The sequence below is a fragment of the Oncorhynchus mykiss genome, chromosome 21, assembly GCF_057628025.1.
Source record: "Oncorhynchus mykiss isolate SJ-2025 chromosome 21, ASM5762802v1, whole genome shotgun sequence".
Classification (NCBI taxonomy): domain Eukaryota; kingdom Metazoa; phylum Chordata; class Actinopteri; order Salmoniformes; family Salmonidae; genus Oncorhynchus; species Oncorhynchus mykiss.
The window spans coordinates 32,797,391-32,816,542 of NC_143042.1; the positions used below are offsets into that span (position 1 = coordinate 32,797,391).

Genomic DNA, 19,152 nt, shown 5'->3' on the forward strand with positions numbered 1-19,152 from the left:
GGCAACCTTTAACACCTAGACCACAAAACCCCATGACCCCCCATCCTACCACTTCCTGCTACACACACACACACACACACACACACACACACACACACACACACACACACACACACACACACACACACACACACACACACACACACACACACACACACACACACACACACACACACACACACACACACCACAGGAGGCTTGTGAGGGGAGGATGTCTCTTAATAATGGCTGGAGTGAGTGGAATGGTACTAATCACATGGAAACCATGTCTTTGGATGTGTTTGATACAAATCCATATATTGTGTTCCAGCCATTATTATGAGCCTGTCCTCCCCAATTAAGGTGCCACCGGCCACCTGTGACACTGACACACAAACACTGACACACACACACTGACACACACACACAAAACTGACACACAAACACTGACACACACACACATTGTCATTGCCTCTGACGCACACAGGCTGTTCCTTGTTCTAAAATCTGAAGTGTCTTCCTCTCTCCTCTCTCTCTCTGTCGCTCCTCTCCTGCTCCTCTCTCTCTCTCTGTCGCTCCTCTCTCTCTGTCGCTCCTCTCCTGCTCCTCTCTCTGTCGCTCCTCTCTCTCTCTGTCGCTCCTCTCTCTCTCTGTCGCTCCTCTCTCTCTCTGTCGCTCCTCTCCTGCTCCTCTCTCTCTCGCGCGTGCGCCCGCACTCTCGTGCGCTCTCTTGTCGCTCCTCTCTCTCCCCCTCTCTCGCTTCTCTCTCTCTTGATCACCCCTTCCTTCTCTCCCTTCCTCTCTATTCTTTCTGCTCAGCCTCCGTCATGTTTTTACACTAAACATTGCACAGTGTAAACACACACAGTCCCCTCTCTTACTCCAGTCTAGGACTGTGGGTGTTGATTCGGAACCAAGAGTCTTCCATACATTCAAGAGTCTTCCAGATTAGGATTACTGTAGTCTTGCCGCGGGTTTAAACTCTAAAACTTTGAGAGTGTTAATCTCCCAACACTTTACTGTACATCTGAGATAATCTGAGCCGTCCTGTGTGTGTGTGTGTGTGTTAATCTCTCAATGCCTTAATGTACATATGAGATAATCTGTCCCGGCCTATGTCTGCCTGTGTGTTAATCTGCTAACGCTTCACTACTGTACATATGAGGTAATCTGGCACATTTGAATCCCTAATCTGTCTGTGTGTTAGAGCAGTTATTCCCAACTCCGGTCCTCCAGTAACCCCAACGGTACACATTCTAGTTGTAGCCCCGGACAAAAACTCACCTGATTCAACTCAGGACTCGGGTACTGAGGACTCGGGTACTGAGCACTCGGGTACTGTTGGGGTTACTTGAGGACCGGAGTTGGGAAACACTGTTAGAGAGGAACAACCAGACAAACAACCGAACAACAGAAACACAAGGATCATGTTTGTTTTCTACAGAAAGGGCCAGTGGTTTCCTGGTCACGTCACATGGTCAGGAAACCTCCTGGCCCCAGATGTAACTACTCATGGATGCGCGCGCGCGCACACACACACACACACACACACACACGCACACGCACCATTGAACCATTAACATAATGAATGTGAAGGATTTTTCCACAGAGACTTCAGATCGATACACTAAAGGATACTATTGATCAGAACCGCTCGACAGTCTTTGTGTGCACGTGTGCGTGCGTGAACTCCACTGAACTGCATGCATTTCGTAGACAATTATTTTGTGTGGTTGCACACACACCCACGTCACACCCTTATGTCTACAGAGAACACATTATGAGGGACCATACGGGCATGTGGGGGGGTGTGTGTGTTCAGTTCAGTTGCTCTCCTATCCTCTCCTTATAATGGGTTTAACACCTATCTAACTGTATAGCTCTCTTTTATGGCATCTCTTTCTTTCTCTGTCTCTCTGAGAAGGTTAGAGAGGTGTGTGTGTGTGTGTGTGTGTGTGTGCGCGTGTGCGTGTGCGCGCGTGTGTGTGTGTGTGTGTGTGTGTGTGTGTGTGTGTGTGTGTGTGCATGGATAAATGCATCTTTATTTAGCTCATCTTCACCTGCCCCAAGTTAAATTAAGACCCTGATAGATTTCTTACACTCGCACACTGTCCTTGCAATGAGAGGGGTTCTATTGACCGACCCACAGGGACACGGATCACTTCCTGTATGATGTCATCATGATGTCACACAGCTGTGGTGGTCTTCTGTGAAGCTTAGCTGAGCTTAGCTGGACAGAGCCATGTAGAGAGCGAGAGAGAGAGCGAGAAAGGAGGGGAGAGAGGAAGAGCTAGATGGCGAGAAGGAGATAGGAGAGAGAGAGAGAGAGAGAGAGAGAAGGGAGGAATAAGGAAATGGATAGAGTAGAGAGGCAGGGAAAGTGTCTCCGAGGGTAGGTCTTGTTTGCCTGCGTGTGTGTGTGTGTGTGTGTGTGTGTGTGTGTGTGTGTGTGTGTGTGTGTGTGTGTGTGTCGTGTACGGTGGTGTCTGGTATCACTAATGTTTCCCTTTCCTCTGGGCCCCATGTGTATGTGTTTGTATATACTTGACTATATCAACACTCTGAAATGTGTGTGTATATGTTGACTCTATTAGCCAGTATGTGTCTGCGTGCGTTCACATGTGTGGAGGGCAGCTTGTGTGTTTATATCAGTGCTGTGTTTATAAAGGCCGGGCTCTGTTGGCAGATCAAGTCGAATGGATTTAAGATCGAGAAACAGGAAGAATCTGAGCTTCCTGTTTCTTCTTCTCTGTTCTATAACATGGCTTTTTTTATTTGTGACATTATGAAATTCCATCTTATTCTTTATTCTTTGTTGTAGTTTATAACAGTATGAAAGCTCAGACAATCATTCCAAACTAGCTTCATCCACACACCAGATGCATTTGTAAATGTTTATGGCTGTTTTGGTCCAATTCTTTCCTTTATCTCTCTCTACCTTGTGTTGTGGTGTGTTGTGTTGTGTTGTGGGCCAGGGGCCTCTGTTGACCTCACAATAGGCATGGACTGGACTCTCTCAGCAATATGGACTGCCTGATCTAGTGCCAGTACACACTGTTCCATGTTAAAGGGAGGGAGAGAGACAGACACGGAGGGAGGGAGGGATGGAGACACGGAGGGAGAGAGAGAGACAGACACAGAGGGAGAGAGGGAGAGAGGGAGGGAGAGAGAGACACGGAGGGAGAGAGAGAGACAGACACAGAGGGAGAGAGGGAGAGAGGGAGGGAGAGAGAGACACGGAGGGAGAGAGACAGACACGGAAGGAGGGAGGGAGGGAGAGAGAGAGACATACACGGAGGGAGGGAGGGAGAGAGACAGACATAGAGGGAGGGAGGGAGACAGACATACACGGAGGGAGACAGGGAGGGAGGGAGAGAGACAGACATGGAGGGGGAGAGAGAGACAGACATGGAGGGGGAGAGAGAGACAGACATGGAGGGAGAGAGAGAGACAGACATGGAGGGGGAGAGAGAGACAGACATGGAGGGAGAGAGAGACAGACATGGAGGGAGAGAGAGACAGACATGGAGGGAGAGAGAGAGACAGACATGGAGGGAGAGAGAGAGACAGACATGGAGGGAGAGAGTTAGACAGACATGGAGGGAGGGAGAGAGACATACAAGGAGGGGGAGAGAGAGACAGACACAGAGGGAGGGAGCCACGGAGGGAGGGAGACAGACAGACAGACACAGAGGGAGAGAGACAGACAGACAGACAGACAGACACAGAGGGAGGGAGGGCGGGAGAGAGAGACATGGAGGGAGGGAGGGAGGGAGGGAGGGAGGGAGACAGACACGGAGTGAGGGAGGGAGGGAAAGAGACAGACACGGAGGGAGGGAGGGAGACAGACACGGACGGAGGGAGGGAGGAAGAGAAACAGACACGGATGGAGGGAGGGAGGGAGACACGGACGGAGGGAGGGAGGGAGAGAGACAGACACGGATGGAGGGAGACAGACACGGACGGAGGGAGGGAGGAAGAGAGACAGACACAAATGGAGGGAGGGAGGGAGGGAGACAGACACGGACGGAGGGAGGGAGGGAGAGAGAGAGACAGACATGGATGGATGGAGGGAGGGAAGGAGGGAGGGAGGGAGGAAGACAGACACGGACGGAGGGAGCGAGGGAGAGAGACAGACACGGATGGAGGGAGGGAGGGAGGGAGGGAGACAGACAGACACGGACGGAGGGAGGGAGGGAGAGAGAGAGACAGACATGGAGGGAGAGAGAGAGACAGACATGGAGGGAGAGAGAGAGTGCATATGCCTGCGTGGGGCTTTGGCTGCTTTCTCCACTCATTGGGGAGACCCATGTCATAGGCCTGTGTGTGTTTGTGTGTTTTTTGAAAGCCTGCAATTGTTTGTATTTGCATGTGTACGGATGCGCTCATGTGTGTGTCTGTTTCCTAAGGCTGTGTATGTGTGTTTTCTAAGGCTGAGTGTGTGTGTGTGTGTGTGTGTGTGTGTGTGTGTGTGTGTGTGTGTGTGTGTGTGTGTGTGTGTGTGTGTGTGTGTGTGTATGTTTCCTAAAGTGGGGTGTGTGTATGTTCCCTAAAGTGGGGTGTGTGTGTGTGTATGTTTCCTAAGGTGGGGTATGTGTGTGTGTGTATGTTTCCTAAGGTGGCGTGGGTGTGTGAGCAGATGCGCGTGTGTTTATTAAGGCGTGTGCGCGTGTGTATGTATGTTTCCTAAGATGGGGTGTGTGTGTGTGTGCAGATGCGTGTGTGCCTCTTGGCTGCTTTCTCCCACTCTTTCTGGGATCGTGCTCCCAGTCAGGGCAGCTTTGTGATGTCTGTATTTACATGTATTTATGTATTTATATAACCTTTTAGTTTTTATCAGGGAGTCATACTGAGACCAAGTTCTCTTTTACAGATGAGACCAGAATTACATTAATGGCAGAAAACACAAAATGCAAGTTCTTAATTGGCCTACAGACACCAAAACGTCAAATTTCAGAACATTTTGAAGATTGTTCCACATATAAGGTGCAAAAAAAAAAATGAAAAGCTAATTTACCTAACTCAGTAGAGACTAGGGTTACAAAAAGTCTGAAACTTTCCGGTAAATTTCCGTAAATTTTCCATGGGAAGTTGAGCCTGGGAATTTTGCTTAGTTCATTGTTGGAAGTCCATTCTTCCAACAATGTGCAGTGCATTCTTCCATCACATGTACAGCTGATTCTCAAGATCTTATACACTAATGAGATGCTATTGAGCCCACGCTACTACACTGTCTGAGCCAAGGACTACATGCTTTCTGGTAAGTTTTGATTACAATACTGGGTGGGGTAAATATATTTTATATGACATATACATTATTTTTTGTTAATTACATCAAAGTGTGTTTAATTAATTTCTAACTTGTTAACAATTTCTGCTAGTTAGTTTTTGCTACCATATGGGTTTTAGCTTACTTGACCCTGCTAACTGAGGAGTGTTAATTCACCTGTTTCCATACATGTTTCATTTTAAAACATTTATCTTACAAAGGAGTTGTTTAATCTAACTGCTCAACTATTTATCTGTACATGGAATTGTATTTCGTTATTTTTTTACTCATTTTTTTGAATCTTTACAGGAAAATGCTACGGGCACTATCTGACGTGTGGAGACATTTCACTGCACCTAATGTAGAAGGAAAAGCTGTGTACATTTGCAAATACTGTGCCTAATCATATGTGAAAAGTGCAGCAAAGATGCAGAATCATCTGGCCAAGTGCATAAAGTTCCCTCAGCGCTCACAACAAGCAACCTCTGACAAAAGTCCCTCTTCTTCTATTCGAGGTGAAAATTATGAATCCGACACCTTATTGATAGCAACAGCTCATGGTCCTCCTGGAATCAGAAGTTTTTTTGACTCAATGGAGGAACGTAGTCAGAAATGCTGATGAATGTCTTGCTCGAGCTGTGTATGCAACTGGTTCACCTCTGATGCTCACAGGAAATGTGTATCGGAAGGTATGGATGCAGAGTTTAACAGAGTTCAAGTGAAGGTCAAGCAAATCATAGAGGAAGCAGACTGTATTGCAATCATCTCTGATGGGTGGTCGAATGTTCGTGGGCAAGGAATAATGAACTACATCATCTCCACCCCTCAACCAGTATTCTACAAGAGCACAGACATGGGACAACAGACACACCGGTCTCTTCATTGCAGATGAGCTGAAGGCAGTAATCAATGACCTTGGACCACAGAAGTTATTTGCACTGGTGACAGACAATGCTGCGAACATGAAGGCTGATTGGTCTAAAGTGGAAGAATCCTACCCTCACATCACACCCATTGGCTGTGCTGCTCATGCATTGAATATGCTCCTCAAGGACATCACGGCACTGAAAACAATGGATACACTCTACAAGAGAGCCAAGGAAATGGTTAGGTATGTGAAGGGTCATCAAGTTATAGCAGCAATCTACCTCACCAAGCATAGTGAGAAGAATAAGAGCACTACATTGAAGCTGCCCAGCAACACCCGTCCGGGTGGTGTTGTCATCATGTTTGACAGTCTCCTGGAGGGGAAGGAGTCTCTCCAAGAAATGGCCATATCACAGTCTGCCGATATGGACAGCCCCATCAAGAGGATCCTCCTGGATGATGTATTTTGGGAGAGAGTGGTAAGCAGCCTGAAACTCCTGAAACCTATAGCAGTGGCCATTGCATTGATTGAGGGAGACAATGCCATCCTGTCTGATGTTCAGACTCTGCTTGCAGATGAAAGAGAAGAAATCTGTATTACCCTGCCCACTTCACTGTCGGTCCAAGCAGAGGAAACTGCAGTTCTGAAATACATCAAAAAGTGTGAAGACTTCTGTCTGAAGCCCATACACACCGCAGCGTGCATGTTGGACCCCAAGTATGCTGGCAAGAGCATCCTGTCTGGTGCAGAGATCAACAAGGCCTATGGTGTCATCACTACCGTGTCTCGCCACCTTGGCCTGGATGAGGGCAAGGTTCTTGGCTGTCTGGTGAAGTACACATCCAAGCAAGGCTTTGGGATGGAGATGCAATAGGGCAGCCGTGCCAACATATCTCATCAGCCACCTGGTGGAAGGGACTTTGTGGATCTGAGACTCTTTCCCCTGTTGCCTCCATCATCCTCCAAATCCCATCAGCCTCCTCAGAGCGCAACTGATCCTTGTTTGGGAACACACACACCAAAGCACGCAACAGGCTGATCAATACAAGGGTTGAAAAATTGGTGGCATTTTGGGCAAATTTGAGGAATTTTGAGCCTGACAACGAGCCATCCTCAAGAAGGTTGGAAAGTGACAGTGAAGATGAGGCCTCAGAGTCTTGTGTTCAAGAGGCGGACATTGAGGAGGTCCAGGGAGAAGTCATGGGAGCCTGAGAGGAAGACAAAGCTTTAGTTTGTAGACTGTCATTGTATGTTGAAAATGTTTCTGGGAGATGCGATGGATCATTGGGGATCATTCCATATTCCCTTTCTTTTGTTGTTCAGTGAAATCATCCCATGTGAAGAGTCAACTCATTTAATTAAAGTTCATTTCTATGGGAAGGATTTAATCATTTGCAATTATGTTTACTTATAAGGTAAACGGTTTATGGTTCTGTCTCCATATGATATGGTAAATATATCCAATGCAAAAAACATCAACATTTAAATGGTATTAATATGAATTCCCATAAATTCCCGTTAATTCCCATGTATTCCCATTAATTCCCACGGAAAGTTTCCACCTCTGAATATTTCCCAAAATGTGCAACCCTAGTAGAGACCAAAGGAATTTCCAGAGTTAGCCATCCCTAATGTCACGCCCTGGCCATAGAGAGGCTTTTTATTCTCTATTTTGGTTAGGCCAGGGTGTGACTAGGTTGGGCATTCTATGTCCTTTTTTCTATGTTTTATATTTCTATGTCTTGGCCTGGTATGGTTCTCAATCAGGGACAGCTGTCTATCGTTGTCTCTGATTGAGAACCATACTTAGGTACCCTTTTCCCCCACCTGTTTTGTGGGAAGTTAACTTTGTAGTTGTTCAGGGCACATAGCCCAAAGCTTCACGGTTGGTTTTTTTTTGTTCTTCGTTTTGTCGGCGTCATTTTTAAATAAAGTTCAAATGTACGCTTACCATGCTGCACCTTGGTCCTTCAGCCAGCCGTGACACCTAAGACCAGGCGTGGCAACTCGTATGTCTGGAGTTTAGTAAGGATGCTAGGTAGAGTGGGACTTTTTGTAAAAGGGCTTTTATAAATGAAAACATAGCAATGTATCAACCTATGTGAAATCAAAGAGGACCAACCAACTTTCTGGTACAGAATGCAGAGTGATGAGCATTACAATTGTCGCACTAAAACAAAGCACAATGAGCTTTGATAAACGGCATCTAATGGCTTTAATGAATGTAGCAGCTGCTTTCATATAAATGATGTTGCCGTAGTCTAGGACCTATAGGAATGTTGACTGAATAATCTGTTTTTTACTATTTATCGAGAGACCGGACCCATTTTCTATAGAAGAAGCTCATTTTTATTCTCAGCTTCTTAACTATCTCATGAATATGCTTTTTAAAAGACAGCTTTTCATCTATACAGATACTTGGAAGCAGGGACACGATCAATGTTGACACCATCCAAAGTACATATGCATATACAGTTGAAGTCGGAAGTTTACATACACTTAGGTTGGAGTCATTAAAACTCGATTTTCAACCACTCCACAAATTTCTTGTTAACAAACTATAGTTTTGGCAAGTCGGTTTGGGACATTACTTTGTGCATGACACAAGTCCTTTTTCCAACAATTGTTTACAGACAGATTATTTCACTTAATTCACTGTATCACAATTCCAGTGGGTCAGAAGTTTACATACACTAAGTTGACTGTTCCATTAAACAGCTTGGAAAATTCCAGAAAATAATTTCATGGCTTTATAAGCTTCTGATAGGCTAATTGACATCATTTGAGTCCATTGGAGTACCTGTGGATGTATTTCAAGGCCTACCTTCAAACTCAGTGCCTCTTTGCTTGACATCTTGGGAAAATCAAAAGAAATCTGCCAAGACCTCAGAAAAATATTGTAGACCTCCACAAGTCTGGTTCATCGTTGGGAGCAATTTCCAAACGTCTGAAGGTACCACGTTCATCTGTACAAACAATAGTACGCAAATATAAACACCATGAGACCACGCAGCCATCATACCGCTCAGGAAGGAGACACGTTCTGTCTCCTAGAGATGAACTTACTTTGGTGTGAAAAGTGCAAATCAATCCCAGAACAACAGCAAAGGACCTTGTGAAGATGCTGGAGGAAACAGGTAAAAAAGTATCTATATCCACAGTAAAACGAGTCCTATATCAACATAACCTGAAAGTCAGCTCAGCAAGGAAGAAGGCACTGCTCCAAAACCGCCATAAAAAAAGCCAGACTATGGTTTGCAACTGCACATGGGGACAAAGATCGTACTTTTTGGAGAAATGTCTTCTGGTCCAATGAAACAAAATAGAACTGTTTGGTCATATTGACCATCATTATATTTGGGGGAAAAAGAGGGAGGCTTGCAAGCCTAAGAACACCATCCCAACCGTGAAGCACAGGGGTGGCAGCATCATGTTGTGGGGGTGCTTTGCTGTAGGAGGGACTGGTGCACTTCACAAATAGATGGCATCATGAGGGAGGAAAATTATGTGGATATCTTAAAGCAACATCTCAAGACATCAGTGTCCAAGTTAAAGTTTGGTCGCAAATGAACAATGACCCCAAGCATACTTCCAAAGTTGGCAAAATGGCTTAAGGACAACAAAGTCAAGGTATTGGAGTGGCCATCACAAAGCTCTGACCTCAATCCCATAGAAAATTTGTGGGCAGAACTGAAAAGGTGTGTGTGAGCAAGGAGGCCTACAAACCTGACTCAGTTACACCAGCTCTTGTCAGGAGGAATGGGCCAAAATTCACCCATCTTATTGTGGGAAGCTTGTGGAAGGCTACCCGAAATGTTTGACCCAAGTTAAACAATTTAAAGGCAATGCTACCAAATACTAATTGAGTGTATGTAAACTTCTGACCTACTGGGAATGTGATGAAAGAATTAAAAGCTGAAATAAATCATTCTCTCTACTATTATTCTGACATTTCACATTCTTAAAATAACGTGGTGATCCTTTGGCTAAGGTGTATGTAAACTTCCGACTTCAACTGTACATATTGTATCTTATCATTTTCTGGGCCTTTTTCGTTCCCATGACAACAGGCGCAATCCCCATCTGGCTGCCATGGCAACTAAATAGAATCTGTGCGGGGGGGGGGGGGGGGCGCAAGTCTTGTAACACACACATACAAGCGAGTACACACACACACACACGAAAGTGGATTAACAGCTAAATGAGAGTATAGGCAGTTCTGACTCGTCGTTGATCAGTAACCTTTCAATATGTGTGCGTGTGTGTTGGCCGTGCGTCGCCCTAGGCTGGTTAGAGAAGATGCAGTATTAATAAGGTCTGTTCATTAGACCAGGCAGGCTGAGACACTGTCTACATCCTAAATGGCATCCTATTCCTTATATCGTGCAATGCTTTTGACCAGGGCCAATAGGCCTCTGGTCAAAAGTAGTGCACTATGAAGGGAATAGGGTGCCATTTGGGATGCACTTAAGGCATTACACTAATAGGCCTTAAATCTGTAATTAGCTCTACGGAGAGAGGAAGAGTTCAGAGAGAGGGAACGGAAGAAAGAGGGGGGAAATGGCTATCAGGGGGAAAGCAAGAGCAGTAAAATGGGGAGAATGACAAGAATTTATGGAGCTAGCCAAAGATTAAGCAGGCACTCTGGAAGGGAGGGAGAGGAGGGCCGTGTGCGTACGGTATTTGTGCGTGTGCTGCTATGTTGTCCAACAAAGCGGCTAGCATCCATATCAGTTGGAGAGTGAAAAGTGGCACACGTGGCCTGCTGCAGGCACACACGTTGACCTGTGTCTCCCCAACACACACACACAGTGTGCCTTCTCTTTCTTTCTTTCTCCCTCTCATTCACACGTTCTCTATTCCTCACTCACTTGTTGTTGTTTTCCGTCCCTGTCTCCTCTATCCATCCCTTCCTCCCTCTATTCATCCCTTCCTCCCTCTAGCCATCCCTTCCTCCCTCCTCTATCCATCCCTTCCTCCCTCTAGCCATCCCTTCCTCCCTCCTCTATTCATCCCTCCCTCCTCTATCCATCCCTTCCTCCCTCCTCTAGCCATCCCTTCCTCCCTCCTCTATCCATCCCTTCCTCCCTCCTCTATCCATTCCTTCCTCCCTCCTCTATCCATCCCTTCCTCCCTCTAGCCATCCCTTCCTCCCTCTATCCATCCCTTCCTCCCTCTAGCCATCCCTTCCTCCTCTATCCATCCCTTCCTCCCTCTATCCATCCCTTCCTCCCTCCTCTATCCATTCCTTCCTCCCTCCTCTATCCATCCCTTCCTCCCTCTAGCCATCCCTTCCTCCCTCTATCCATCCCTTCCTCCCTCCTCTATTCATCCCTCTCTCCTCTATCCATCCCTTCCTCCCTCTAGCCATCCCTTCCTCCCTCCTCTATTCATCCCTCTCTCCTCTATCCATCCCTTCCTCCCTCCTCTATCCATCCCTTCCTCCCCCTCTATCCATTCCTTCCTCCCCCTCTATCCATTCCTTCCTCCCTCCTCTAGCCATCCCTTCCTCCCCCTCTAGCCATCCCTTACTCCCTCCTCTATCCATTCCTTCCTCCCTCCTCTATCCATTCCTTCCTCCCTCCTCTATCCATTCCTTCCTCCATCCTCTATCCATCCCTTCCTCCCTCCTCTATCCATTCCTTCCTCCCCCTCTGTCCATTCCTTCCTCCCTCCTCTAGCCACCCCTTCCTCCCCCTCTAGCCATCCCTTCCTCCCCCTCTATCCATTCCTTCCTCCATCCTCTATCCATCCCTTCCTCCCTCCTCTATCCATTACCTCCTCCCTCCTCTAGCCATCCCTTCCTCCCCCTCTAGCCATCCCTTCCTCCCTCCTCTATCCATTCCTTCCTCCCCTCCTCTATCCATTCCTTCCTCCCCCTCTAGCCATCCCTTCCTCCCCCTCTCTCATTCCTTCCTTCCTCCTCTATCCATCCCTTCCTCCCCCTCTATCCATTCATTCCTTCCTCCCTCTATCCATTCCTTCCTCCCTCCTCTAGCCATCCCTTCCTCCCCCTCTAGCCATCCCTTCCTCCCCCTCTCTCCATTCCTTCCTCCCTCCTCTATCCATTCCTTCCTCCCTCCTCTATCCATCCCTTCCTCCCTCCTCTATCCATCCCTTCCTCACTCCTCTATCCATCCCTCCCTCCTCTATCCATTTATCCCTCCCTCCCTCTATCCATCCATCCCTTCCTCCATCCCACAGTTTCCTTTGATAAATCTCTTCTAGTTGCTGACTCAACCACATATTATGATGTTTAGACAGACCTTCAAACACCTGTAGCTCATTCTCTCCCTATCCCTCCTTCCTTCCTTCTCTTGCTCTCTCTCTCTCCCTCTCTTAGCTTTCTCTCTCTCGCTCTCTCTCCAACTCTCTTCCCCTCCTCTCTCTCTCTGCCTGTATTCCACCTCCTTTTACCTCGTGCTTTCTCACTCACGCCCTGTTCTCCCCGTCTCCCTCCCCACCCTCTCTCTCTTTCCCTTCTCCCCCCTCTTCACTCTGCATTCTTCTCTGTCATTATGACCAATCATCTTTTCATATTGTAATAAACCATTGTTCATCACTGTTGTGTCTGTTAATGTGTGACTCCCCAAGCTTCACAACACACCACCACAGTAACATACCATTTTGTTTCTCTCACATTATCTTCCCTTACTCTTTCCCCCCTCCGTTTCTTTAGTAAGTGTATTTCATTCATTCATTGTCCCTCTTTGCGTCTCCTTTGTTCCCCTTCTCTCGCTCCACTCCCTCTGTCTGCCTGTCTCCCCCTCTTTTTTGCGGTCCCTGTTGTTGTCTCTTGCATTCTCTCTTTCTCTCTCTCTCTCTCCACTCTCTCTCTCTCTCTCTCTCTCTCTCTCTCCACTCTCTCTCTCTCTCTCTCTTTCTCTCTCTCTCTCTCCACTCTCTCTCTCTCTCTCTCTCTCTCTCTCTCCACTCTCTCTCTCTCTCCACTCTCTCTCTTTCTCTCTCTCTCTCTCTCTCTCTCTCTCTCTCTCTCTCCACTCTCTCTCTCTCTCTCTCTCTCTCTCTCTCTCTCTCCACTCTCTCTCTCTCTCTCTCTCTCTGTTTTCTCATCTCTAGCGGTGCAGCCGAGATACAGAGTTTAACGGTTTATGATAGTCTGGGGGCGCACTCATTGTCACACCATCAACATCGGACACATGACACTTTGGCTTATGGCCACTTTCTCTCTCTCTCTCTCTCTCTCTCTCTCTCTCTCTCTCTCTCTTTCTCTCTCTCTCTCTCTCTCTCTCTCTCTCTCTCTCTCCACTCTCTCTCTCTCTCTCTCTCTCCACTCTCTGTCTCTCTCTCTCTCTCTCTCCACTCTGTCTCTCTCTCCACTCTCTCTCTCTCTCTTTCTCTCTCTCTCTCTCCACTCTCTCTCTCTCTCTCCACTCTCTCTCTCTCTCTCTCTCTCTCTCCACTCTCTCTCTCTCTCTCTCTCTCCACTCTCTGTCTCTCTCTCTCTCTCTCCACTCTGTCTCTCTCTCCACTCTCTCTCTCTCTTTCTCTCTCTCTCTCTCCACTCTCTCTCTCTCTCTCTCCACTCTCTCTCTCTCTCTTTCTCTCTCTCTCTCTCCACTCTCTCTCTCTCTCTCTCTCTCTCTCTCTCTCCACTCTCTCTCTCTCTCTCTCTCTCTCCACTCTCTCTCTCTCTCTCTCTGTTTTCTCATCTCTAGCGGTGCAGCCGAGATACAGAGTTTAACGGTTTATGATAGTCTGGGGGCGCACTCATTGTCACACCATCAACATCGGACACATGACACTTTGGCTTATGGCCACTGAACAACAGCCTCTCTGACTTGGAGGAGCTAGGTCTCTCACGTTCAACTTAGTAGACGCACCAAAGGCAGCACAGTTTCACGACAGGCCGAAACGGCTTCTCCGATAGAAATCCTGATCGTGCTCGTAGGCGATGCCGTGGCCACGTAGGCTAGCTAAAAGCTCATGCACAGAAGCACGTCGTCGGGTCGAACGGTTGTCTCGCGGGCCCGAACTGCGCTCGTGCAGGCCGTCAAATCAAAGATGCCCCTTCGATATAAAGTTGTTGTTGGCGAAAATGAAAACGTGTCAGTTTGTCACTTTTCACGAGGTTGGAGTAAAAACAACAAAGGAAGTATTTTTCACGTATCTCACTGACGTCACAAACCCCAAACCCTGGCCTGGTCTGTTTTGCAAGTCTCATACCAAAGATTGTAAAAATGGACCCGATGCCTCTCTGCTTGGCCCTCAGCATTAATTAGATAGATTTGGGGTAAGGCTGGTGTCCTGTCCAGGGGGTGTACTTGTACATTAAGCTGCCTTACACTACGGAGACAGGCTCCATCTTGCACAAGCCATTCTAGAGTAGGACCACTGCATTGTCTCACTGGTTGTGGTTTACGTTCATACAACTGTCTTTTGATGTCTGATCTGTATCTGTAATGAACACGTCTACTTTGAGCGGGAATATCGCTATATAGTTATACAAATTGGAATCTTTGGTGACTAATTCTCTCTCTTTCTCTCTTTCTCTCTTTCTTTTTTTCTTCTTTCTTTCTTTCTTTCTTTCTTTCTCTCTTTCTTTCTCTCTTTCTTTCTCTTTCTCTCTTTCTTTTTTTCTTTTTTTCCTTATTTTTTTTCTTTCTTTCTTTCTTTCTTTCTTTCTTTCTTTCTTTCTTTCTTTCTTTCTTTCTTTCTTTCTTTCTTTCTTTCTTTCTTTCTTTCTTTCTTTCTTTCTTTCTTTCTTCAGAGTCTTCAAGAAGTCCAGTCCCAACTGCAAGGTAGGTCACAACTCCCCCTTGTGTGCCTGCTTGCTAGTACGTGTGTGTGTGTCAGACAGAAGAAGGTAAGGTTCCTCCTCCTTTCCCTGTAGACTTTCTCTCGCTTGTCTCTTCTTGTCTCTTCCCTCATTCTCTGCTCCTCTCTTCTCCTGGATTACACGCGTAGCTTGTCTCTCTCTCTCTTTACAACAGTAGATTATCTCTCTCTCTTTACAACAGTAGATTATCTCTCTTTCTTTACAACAGTAGATTATCTCTCTCTCTCTCCTAGCTTTTATCTGTCTTTATGTCGAAAGACTTAGGTGATCTTTCCTCTCTGCTGTAACTATAGATTTTTCCTACGGGCCGATACGTTTGCCTCTGTAGATTTTTCCTGCATACAAGTGCCTTTTATTGATTTCTTATTTAATTTTCTGCATCATCTTTGCTCCCTTTCCCCTCTCTGTTGTTATCTACATTTCTTTCTCTCCCTCCCTCTCTCTCCTTCTCTCCATTTCTCTCTCTCTCTCTCTCTCTCTCTCTCTCTCTCTCTCTCTCTCTCTCTCTCTTTCTCTCTTTCTCTCTCTCTCTCTCTCACTCCCTCACTCTTTCTCTCTGTGTCTCCATGATGGAAGGATCAGTGTGTGTAGATGACGTGTTTTGTGATCTGACCCCACAAGGCAAGATAGTATACAGGAAGGGAGTGGAGAGACTAGGGGTCAGTGTGTGTGTGTGTGTGTGTGTGTGTGTGTTTCACTTGTATGGTCTAATTGAAAGAGTCATGTTGACGTACGCTATGTTTTCCTTTCCATTTCCACATACTGTTCCCGTTTTTACCCACCCTCTGTTTCCATCCTTCTCTCTCGCCTTCTTTCTATCATTTTGTCTATTTTGTTATCTCTACCCTTCTGTCCCTTTCTCTCTCTCTCTCTCTCTCTCTCTCTCTCTCTCTCTCTCTCTCTGCCTCTTGCTCTGTAACTTTCTCTCTCTCTCTCTCTCTCTGCCTCTTGCTCTGTAACTTTCTCTCTCTCTCTCTCTCTCTCTCTCTCTCTCTCTGCCTCTTGCTCTGTAACTTTCTCTCTCTCTCTCTCTCTCTGCCTCTTGCTCTGTAACTTTCTCTCTCTCTCTCTCTCTCTCTGTGCCTCTCACTCTGTAACTTTCTCTGTCTCTCTCTCCTCTCTCTCTCTAGCTCACTGTATACCTGGGAAAGAGAGACTTTGTGGATCACCTAGACCATGTAGATCCAGTGGGTGAGTAGTAACACAAACACACACTATTGTTGATGTAATGTTGTCGGAAAAACACATCAACCCCCTGGCGTCTCGCTCGGGGTTGCTATGACGACAGCACCTCACATTGGGGAAACACCCTCACCACGGGGGGTGTGCGACAATGGGAGTAACCCTAGTGAGGTAGTGTTTAGATTATTTCACATTGACTTATACACACAGGACTACGATATCAGAACAACCAACTCTTTTTTTCTATGACACACACACCGGCACTACTTGTGGGACTATACATCTACGATACGCCAGAGAATTATCAGGTCATTCTCGACTGTGTTGAAATCCATACACTGCTTTCTATAAGAGGTCATAAAGGCTCATACGAGTCTAATAATATGCATTATAACTGTCGGCTTTAAGAAGTAAAGTATTTTTGTGTACTCTGTATTTTTGCGTACAATGCAGCTTCAGTAGTGTGTGCGTGTGTATGAGCATGCACATCTGACTATTACTCTCAATCTCACTAACCAAATACTGTGCGGCTTGGGTAACAGAAACACTCATACATAATATGATCTCTGTGTATGTGTGTGTGTGTGTGTGTGTGTGTGTGTGTGTGTGTGTTGTTTTTCACAGTGTGTGTGGTTTTTCACAGTGTGTGTGTGTGTGTGTTCTTCGATGTGTGTGGGTGTGTTGTTTTTCACAGAGTGTGTTGTTTTTCACTGTGTGTGTGTGTGTGTTCTTCGATGTGTGTGGGTGTGTTGTTTTTCACAGAGTGTGTTGTTTTTCACTGTGTGTGCATGTATGTGTGCGTGTGTGTGTGTGTGTGTGTGTGTGTGTTGTTTTTCACGGTGTGTGGTTTTTCACGGTGTGTGGTTTTTCACAGTGTGTGTTTTTCACAGTGTGTGTTGTTTTTCACAGTGTGTGTGTGTGTGTGTGTGTGTTGTTTTTCACGGTGTGTGGTTTTTCACGGTGTGTGGTTTTTCACAGTGTGTGGTTTTTCACAGTGTGTGTTGTTCACAGTGTGTGTGTTGTTTTTCAGTGTGTGTGTGTGTGTGTTTCACAGTGTGTGTGTGTGTGTTTCACAGTGTGTGTGTGTGTGTTTCACAGTGTGTGTGTGTGTGTGTTTTTCACAGTGTGTGTGTGTGTGTTTTTCACAGTGTGTGTGTGTGTGTGTTTTTCACTGTGTGTGTGTGTGTGTGTTTTTCACAGTGTGTGTGTGTGTTTTTCACAGTGTGTTGTTTTTCACAGTGTGTGTTGTTCACAGTGTGTGTGTGTGTTGTTTTTCAGTGTGTGTGTGTGTGTGTGTTTCACAGTGTGTGTGTGTGTTTTTCACAGTGTGTGTGTGTGTGTGTGTTTTTCACAGTGTGTGTGTGTGTGTGTTTTTTTCACAGTGTGTGTGTGTTTTTCACATTGTGTGTGTGTGTGTGTGTGTGTTTTTCACAGTGTGTGTGTGTTGTTTTTCACGGTGTGTGTGTGTGTGTGTTGTTTTTCACTGTGTGTGTGTGTTGTTTTTCTACAGATGGAGTGCTACTAATAGACCCAGAGTACCTAAAAGACCGTAAAGGTAAGTGTGTGTGAGTGCACGCTCGCGAGTGATTAAAAATAATAATAAAGTATTCACAATTTCACATCCCTTTATTACTCTTCTCATGTTCCCGTCTCCCCTCTCTCCTTCTTCTTCATTTTCCCCCCTGCGATCTCTTCCTCCTCCCTCTCCCTCTCCCTCCCCTCCTCCTCCAGTCTTTGTGACTCTGACCTGTGCGTTCCGGTATGGCCGTGAGGACCTGGACGTTCTGGGTTTGTCCTTTAGGAAAGACCTCTACATCTCCACCTTCCAGGCCTTCCCCGCCGCCACCACAGAGGAGGAGCGGAAACCACTCAGCCACCTGCAGGAGAGACTGCTGAAGAAGCTGGGCCAGCACGCACACCCGTTCAACTTCACCGTGAGTTCTGTAGACTGGCCCACTGTGCAGCAAACACACCCTTCCAACTTCACCGTGAGTTCTGTAGACTGGCCCACTGAGCAGCAAACACACCCGTTCAACTTCACCGTGAGTTCTGTAGACTGGCCCACTGAGCAGCAAACACACCCGTTCAACTTCACCGTGAGTTCTGTAGACTGGCCCACTGAGCAGCAAACACACCCGTTCAACTTCACCGTGAGTTTTGTAGACTGGCCCACTGAGCAGCAAACACACCCGTTCAACTTCACCGTGAGTTCTGTAGACTGGCCCACTGAGCAGCAAACACACCCGTTCAACTTCACCGTGAGTTCTGTAGACTGGCCCACTGAGCAGCAAACACACCGGTTCAACTTCACCGTGAGTTCTGTAGACTGGCCCACTGAGCAGCAAACACACCCGTTCAACCTCACCGTGAGTTCTGTAGACTGGCCCACTGAGCAGCAAACACACCGGTTCAACTTCACCGTGAGTTCTGTAGACTGGCCCACTGCGCAGCAAACACACCCGTTCAACTTCACCGTGAGTTCTGTAGACTGGCCCACTGCGCAGCAAACACACCCGTTCAACCTCACCGTGAGTTCTGTAGACTGGCCCACTGCGCAGCAAACACACCCGTTCAACTTCACCGTGAGTTCTGTAGACTGGCCCACTGCGCAGCAAACACACCCGTTCAACTTCACCGTGAGTTCTGTAGACCTTTCCACTGAGCAGCAAACACACCCGTTCAACCTCACCGTGAGTTCTGTAGACTGGCCCACTGTGCAGCAAACACACCCGTTCAACTTCACCGTGAGTTCTGTAGACTGGCCCACTGCGCAGCAAACACACCCGTTCAACATCACCGTGAGTTCTGTAGACTGGCCCACTGTGCAGCAAACACACCCGTTCAACTTCACCGTGAGTTCTGTAGACTGGCCCACTGCGCAGCAAACACACCCGTTCAACTTCACCGTGAGTTCTGTAGACTGGCCCACTGCGCAGCAAACACACCGGTTCAACTTCACCGTGAGTTCTGTAGACTGGCCCACTGTGCAGCAAACACACCCGTTCAACCTCACCGTGAGTTCTGTAGACTGGCCCACTGCGCAGCAAACACACC

At 46.9% G+C, this 19,152-nt stretch overlaps 1 protein-coding gene across 2 annotated transcripts in view; it reads left to right on the top strand.

Annotated features, from left to right (window-relative positions):
* The window catches only part of arrb2b (arrestin, beta 2b), an 84,123-nt gene that overhangs the window by 42,848 nt on the left and 22,123 nt on the right, over positions 1–19,152 (top strand). For both annotated transcript variants that reach the window (XM_036957781.2, XM_090214437.1), the window contains 4 exons: positions 14,848–14,878; positions 16,047–16,107; positions 17,609–17,653; positions 17,830–18,032. In XM_036957781.2, coding sequence (XP_036813676.1) covers positions 14,848–14,878; positions 16,047–16,107; positions 17,609–17,653; positions 17,830–18,032 — 340 coding nt within the window. The remainder of the gene's footprint in view (positions 1–14,847; positions 14,879–16,046; positions 16,108–17,608; positions 17,654–17,829; positions 18,033–19,152) is intronic.